Source organism: Amblyraja radiata, chromosome 41, assembly GCF_010909765.2.
Source record: "Amblyraja radiata isolate CabotCenter1 chromosome 41, sAmbRad1.1.pri, whole genome shotgun sequence".
NCBI lineage: Eukaryota > Metazoa > Chordata > Chondrichthyes > Rajiformes > Rajidae > Amblyraja > Amblyraja radiata.
Window position 1 is genome coordinate 11,399,551 of NC_045996.1, and position 6,817 is coordinate 11,406,367.

The 6,817-nt window shown below is 47.0% G+C and overlaps 1 protein-coding gene across 1 annotated transcript; it reads right to left on the minus strand.

Annotated features, from left to right (window-relative positions):
- Positions 1-3,731: 3,731 nt before the first annotated feature.
- Positions 3,732-6,183, minus strand: LOC116967743 (P2Y purinoceptor 8-like). Its single transcript, XM_033014350.1, has 2 exons — positions 6,114-6,183; positions 3,732-4,633 (listed from the first exon to the last, which is right to left on the minus strand). Exons 1-2 carry the CDS (start codon positions 6,181-6,183, stop codon positions 3,732-3,734), a joined length of 972 nt encoding a protein of 323 aa, XP_032870241.1.
- Positions 6,184-6,817: the final 634 nt, after the last annotated feature.

Consider the following 6,817-nt stretch of genomic DNA (forward strand, 5'->3'; position numbering starts at 1 on the left):
ATGAGGTAGATTGGAAGATCCTGGAAATTCATCTTTAACTTATCATAATAATCATAATCATACTTTATTAGCCAAGTATATTTTGCAACATACGAGGAATTTAATCTGCCATACAGTAATACCATTAAAAAGCAACAAGACACACAAAACACATTTTAACATAAACATCCACCACAGTGACTCCTCCACATTCCTCACTGTGATGGAAGGCGAAAAAAAAGTTTGGTCTCTTCCCTTCTTTGTTCTCCCACAGTCGGGGGCCTTTGAGAGGAACATACACAAATCTGATAGGGAAGAAGCTGTGGTTGAATCTGTTGGTGTAACCACCCTTGCAATCTTTTGTTTATAGGCCCGTCAGTGCCCATAAACTGCAAACCAAAATTAATTCAGCAGAAGCGGTGGCACAGTGGCACAGCGGTAGAGTTGCTGCCTCACAGCGCCGGAGACCCGGGTTCAATCCTGACTACGGGTGCTGTCTGTGCAGAGTTTATACAGTCTCCCTCTGACCGTGTGGGTTTTCTCCGGGTGCTCCGGTTTCCTCCCACACATCAAAGACGCGCAGGTTTGTAGGTTAATTGGCTTCTGTAAATTGTAAGTTGTCCCTAGTGCATAGGATGGTGCGAGTGTACGGGGTGATCGCTGGTCGGCACAGACTCATTGGGCCGAAGGGCCTGTTTCCGTGTCTAACGCAGATGCTGAAAATCTGAAATAAGAACAAAGATTGTAAACTGTCGATTAGAGATGAACAAGACCATTTTACTGTTAAATTATTCTAATCGCTTTGACTAAAATAAATGTTTCAACTCAAACGTAGCAGTCAAGACATTGTAAGAGATACATTTATCCATGCTACTCCAAAACCAGACAACCAGGAATCAAAGTCATACACTGAGTTCATGTCGACCAGCATATTCACCCGTACACTAGTTCCATCCTACTCAATAGGGGGGCAATTTACAGAAGGCAATTAACCTACAAACCTGCACGTCTTTTGAGTGTGGGAAGAGACCGGAGCACCCGGAGAAAACCCACGCAGGTCACGGGGAGAACATACGAACTCCGTACAGACAGCACTCGTGGTCAGGATGGAACACGGGTCTCTGGTGCTGTGAGGCAGCCAGCAACTCTCTGTGGATAGACCACCACATGGGCAAAATTAAACTTCCTAATGCAGACAGAAGGGTAATTGACATCAGCCACAGACAGAAACCAGAGAGTCCAACGAGGATGTAAACACTGTGACATCCACCAACATTGTTTATTTAGTTTTATGTGTAAGAAAGAACTGCAGATAGATGCTGGTTTAAATCGAAGATAGACACTGAGGGGTCTCAACACGAAACATCACCCATTCCTTCTCTCCGGAGATGCTGCCTGTCCCACTGAGTTACTCCAGCTTGTTGTGTCTATCTACTGTTTAGTGTTAGTTTAGTTTGGAGATATAGCGAGGAAGCAGGCCCTTCGGCCCACCGAGTCCGTGCTGACCAGCGATCAACCTGTACACTAGAGCACTATACTACACACTAGGGACAATTTACAATTATTTACCCAAGCCAAATATGGATATAAAACATCTTCTTCCCACCCATCCATTGATTCAGATCATGTCACTGCACACTAGCTCCAGTCTCCAACCAGAAAATGATGTGTATATTCCTGCTCTCTGCCCTTCGAGCATGAAGAGACATTTAATCTATTCCAAGAGGTAGAGTTGCTGCCTTATACCGACTACGGGTGCTGTCTGTACAGAGTTTGAATGTTCTCCTTGTGACCGCGTGGATTTCCTCCGGGTGCTCCGGTTTCCTCCCACACTCCAAAGACATGCAGGTTTGCAGGTTAATTGGCTTCTGTCATTTCTGAATTGTCCCTAGTGTGTGTAGGATAGTGCTAGTGTGCGGTGGTGGCTCTCTGTAGTCTAGGGACATGACAGGTAGAACTTATAAAGCCAGAGTTGTCCAATATTGTTGCTACAACTAAAATGTGGGATGCTTGTTTAAATTACTACTCCTTTTATTATGTTTAAGAAGGAACTGCAGATGCTGCAAAAATCGAAGGTAGACAAAAATGCTGGAGAATCTCAGCGGGTGAGGCAGCATCTATGGAGCTTTTTATTATTTTTATTCCTTTTATTATTGTTAGTTTTAATAGTTCCTCCAGCAACCAGGGAGCAGTGCTGAACTATTATCTACCTCCTTGATGACCCTCGGACTATCCTTGATAGGACTTTACCTTGCACTAAATGTTATTCCCTTATCATGTATCTGTACACTGTGAATGGCTCGATTGTAATCATGTATTGTCTTTCCGCTGACTGGTTAGCACACAACGAAACTCTCTGCCACAGAGGTTAGTTGAGGCCAGTTCATTGGCTATATTTAAGAGGGAGTTAGATGTGGCCCTTGTGGCTAAAGGGATCAGGGGGTATGGAGAGAAGGCAGGTACGGGATACTGAGTTGGATGATCAGCCATGATCATATTGAATGGCGGTGCAGGCTCGAAGGGCCGAATGGCCTACTCCTGCACCTATTTTCTATGTATCTATGTATCTAAAAGCTTTTCACTGTACCTCGACACACGGGACAATAAACTAAACTGAACTGAGGTAGAAAGTCTGAATTGGCCAAGATTACTAAGTTTGTTTGTTTCCTATGAATGTGGAAACCAACTTGTCTGACGAACTAATTCACGAGCTCAACAGGTCAGGCAGCATCTGTGGTTAAGCTATGATTCCTTTTTATTTTTATTAGCTGGAATCATTTTTAGTTCAGTTCAGAGACACAGCACAGAAACAGTCCCTTCGGCCCACCGAGTCCGTGCCGACCAGCGATCCCCGCACATTAACACTACCCGACACACACTAGGGACAATTTACACATACACCAAACTGTGTAACGTCTTTGGAGGTAGATAAAAATGCTGGAGAAACTCAGCGGGTAGGGCAGCATCTATGGAGCGAAGGAAATAGGTGACCCTTCTTCAGACTGATGTCGGTGGAGGGTGGTGGGGTGGGAAGAAGAAAGGAAGAGGCGGAGATGGTGGGATGTGGGAGGGCTGGGAAGGGGAGGGGAAAGAGGGAGAAAGCATGGACTACCTGAAATTGGAGAAGTCAATGTTCATACCGCTGGGGTGTAAACTGCCCAAGCATGTGGGAGGAAATTCGAAGATCTCCGGAGAAAACCCACGCAGGTGTCGGGGAGAACGTACAAACTCCGTACAGTCAGCAGCCATAGTCGGGATCAAACCCAGGCGGTATGGTCATGAGAGGTCTCCTATGGTCGTGAGAGGTCACCCGCGACATATCGCCAGGGGGTCGCCTGCATGGTCCTGAGAGGTCTCCTATGGCTGTTTGAGGTCTCTTATGGTCATGAGAGGTCTCCTATGGTGGTGGTGAGAGGTCTCCTATGGTCGTGAGAGGTCTCCTATGGTTGTGAGAGGTCTCCTATGGTCATGAGAGGTCTCCTATGGTTGTGAGAGGTCTCCTATGGTTGTGAGAGGTCTCCTATGGTCGTGAGAGGTCTCCTATGGTCGTGGGAGGTCTCCAAAGTTGTAGTCTTTCTGGTCGCCGCTGAATTTTCAACATGTTGTACATTTTGGCGACCTAACACGGGTGGGGGGCAGTCGCCTGTGAAGGTCGCGTAAGTGGGACAGGCCCTAAGGCAGCAACTCTACCGCTGCGCCACTTCTAGCGCTGATTCCTCCAGCACTTTTGCGTTTTGCTTTTTTGAAGTGGTTTATTTCCGCAGTTTGCCAATGAGGGAGAGTGGATATTTCAACCCCAGTTTCAGCTCTGCCCTGAACCTATTCTGGGTGCCGGCGTAGATGAAGGGGTTGGCGCAGGAGCAGAGGAACTGTAGCATGTAGCCACTTTCTTCCAGGAGGAAGTTGGACTCATTGAAGTTGGAGCCGGAGAAGTAGGTGACGCTGGCGATGCGGATGTAGAGGAAGGTGATGAACACCAGGAGCCACAGGAGGATGAAGAGACCAGAGATGCTCAAGAGAAGGACTATGGACCTCCTGCGGCTCTCAGTCTCCGGGTCGCTCTGACACTCTCTGTCCTCGTTGCCCCGAAGCCTCCTGCGGGTTGAAATCGCCCTTAAAATGTGGCGGACCGTCAGGAAATTGAGGAGGAGAATTAACACGAAGGGGAGACAGGGGGTTAGGATGCTATCGATCCAGTCAAAGGCCACCCAGGCGGGCGAGGTGTAAAAGGAGGGTTTGATTTTGCACAGTGTGGCCTCGCCTTTAGCAAGGGGCTCAAAGGTGAAATACAAGAATGCGCTCTTGAATGAGCTGAGAGCACAGACAGTGGCGACCACGGCGGCTGCCATCCGCTCCCTGCAATACGTGGCTTTCAGTTTGTGGCAACAAATGGCCACGAAGCGGTCGAAGGTGAAGACCACGGTTGTCCAGACGGAGCAGTCCCTCACCGCGTACACCAGCACGAAGTTGACCTTGCACAGCGGGTAGAAGGTGAGCGGGTTGGCCGGGGAGTTCATGGCCACAACCCGGTTCAGGACCACCGCCGTGATCAGCACCAGCAGGTCGGTCACTGCCATGGACAGTAGGTACAAGGTGATGCAGCCCGATAGCCCACACCGGCGGCGGCACAAGATCCAAATCACCGCCACGTTAGCTGCAAGACACCACACACACGCAGCGGGGCATACTAGTGAGTGTGAGTGTGAGTGCGAGTGTGAGTGTGTGAAAGAATGTGAGTGTGAGTTTGTGAGAGAATGTGAGTGCGAGTGTGAGTGTGTGTGTGAGAGAATGAGAGTGAGTGTGAGAGAGTGAGAGTGTGAGTGTGTGAGTGCGAGTGCGAGTGTGAGTGAATGTGAGTGTGAGTTTGTGAGAGGATGAGAATGAGAGTGAGTGTGAGTGTGTGAGAGGATGAGAATGATAGTGATTGTGAGAGAATGAGAGTGTGTGAGTGCTAGTGCGAGTGTGAGTGTGTGAGAGGATGAGAATGAGAGTGAGTGTGAGGGAATGAGAGTGTGTGAGTGCTAGTGCGAGTGTGAGTGTGTGAGAGAATGTGAGTGTGAGTGTGTGAGAATGAGAGTGAGTGTGAGTTTGAGGGAATGAGAGTGAGTGTGAGTTTGACAGAATGAGAGTGAGTGTGAGAGAATTAGAGTGAGTGTGAGATTGAGAGAATGAGAGTGAGTGTGAGTTTGAGAGAATGAGAGTGAGAGTGAGTGTGAGAGAATGAGAGTGAGTGAATGAGTGTGAGTGGATATATTTAAGGCAGAGATAGATAGATTCTTGATTAGTCCAGGTGTCAATGGTTATAGGGAGAAGGCAGGAGAATGGGATTGAGACCAGCCGTGATTGAATGGTGGAATAGACATGATGGGCCTAATTCTGCTCCTCTCACTTACAAACTTATAATTAAAATAAATCAACGATACTGGGAGAATAATAAGATTAGAGTCATAGAGTGATACAGTGGAAACAGGCCCTTCGGCCCAACTTGCCCACACTGGCCAACGTGTCCCAGCTACACTAGTCCCACCTGCCTGTGTTTGGTCCATAACCCTCCAAACCTGTCCTATCCATGTACCCGTCTAACTGTTTCTTAAACGTTGGGATAGTCCCAGCATCAACTAACTCCTCAGGCAGCTCGTTCCATACACCCTCCACCCTTTGAAGGAAAAAGTTACCCCTCAGAATCCTATTCATATCTTTTCCCCTTCATCTTAAACCTATGTCCTCTGGTCCTCGATTCCCCTACTCTGGCCAAGAGACTCTGTGCATCTACCCGATCTATTCCCCTCATGTTGGTATTATTAGATATGAATAGGATTCTGAGGGGTAACCTTTTCCTTCATGATTCATATCTTTTCTCCTTCACCTTAAACCTACATCCTCTGGTACATGGTTGGGAAAGGTTTAGAGGGATTTGGGCCAAAACGTAAGCCAGTGGTACTACTAGCGTAGATGGGGCATCTTGGTCAGCATGGGCAAGTTGGGCCGAAGGGCCTGTTTCTATGCCAGTTCTAGGGTCATCTGCATAAGCAACATGGGCCACGATTCTACAATTAAAAGAAACTAATAATACCAAAGTGAGAACAAGTATTTCACAACACTTTGCAGATTGAAAATGAAAGTTAATACGTTACCAGGAATGCCGATGGCTGCAATGACTGGATAGTAAATGGCAAACAACAAGATCTTTGGAGGTCCGTGCATTGTGTGCAGAGGTTTTCAGCGGACAATAAATACACTGTATTCACAGTCTGTTATATTTATACCCAATAACTCTCACCAGGGAACACATCAGGAAGGCATCATTGCGTTTTTACGCTAATTACAGTCATTGAAACCAGCGCCTTATTCCAGCTGATGCCAAAAGTTGTTTTGATGAATAATTGTGGATATGTTTCCACATCGTCCCAGAAAAGTATGAAAAGTCTTAATGAGTATTGCGTACAGTTTTGGTCTCCAAATCTGAGGAAAGACATTCTTGCCATAGAGGGAGTACAGAAAAAGTTCACCAGACTGATTCCTGGGATGGCAGGACTTTCATATGAAGAAAGACTCGGCTAGTACTCGCTAGAATTTAGAAGATTGAGGGGGGATCTTATAGAAACTTACAAAATTCTTAAGGGGTTGGACAGGCTAGATGCAGGAAGATTGTTCCCAATGTTGGGGAAGTCCAGAACAAGGGGTCACAGTTTAAGAATAAGGGGGAAATCTTTTAGGACCGAGATGAGAAAAACATTTTTCACACAGAGAGTGGTGAATCTGTGGAACTCTCTGCCACAGAAGGTAGTTGAGGCCACAGTTCATTGGCTATATTTAAGAGGAAGTTAGATGTGGCCCT

What these genes read in the sequence shown, in the direction of transcription:
- LOC116967743 (XM_033014350.1), bottom strand. Translation starts at nt 6,183, where the DNA reads ATGCACGGACCTCCAAAGATCTTGTTGTTTGCCATTTACTATCCAGTC. An exon ending in TGCAGCCATCGGCATTCCTG is followed by an intron (nt 4,634 to 6,113) that starts GTAACGTATTAA and finishes GGTGTCTTGCAG; the next exon opens with CTAACGTGGCGGTGATTTGG.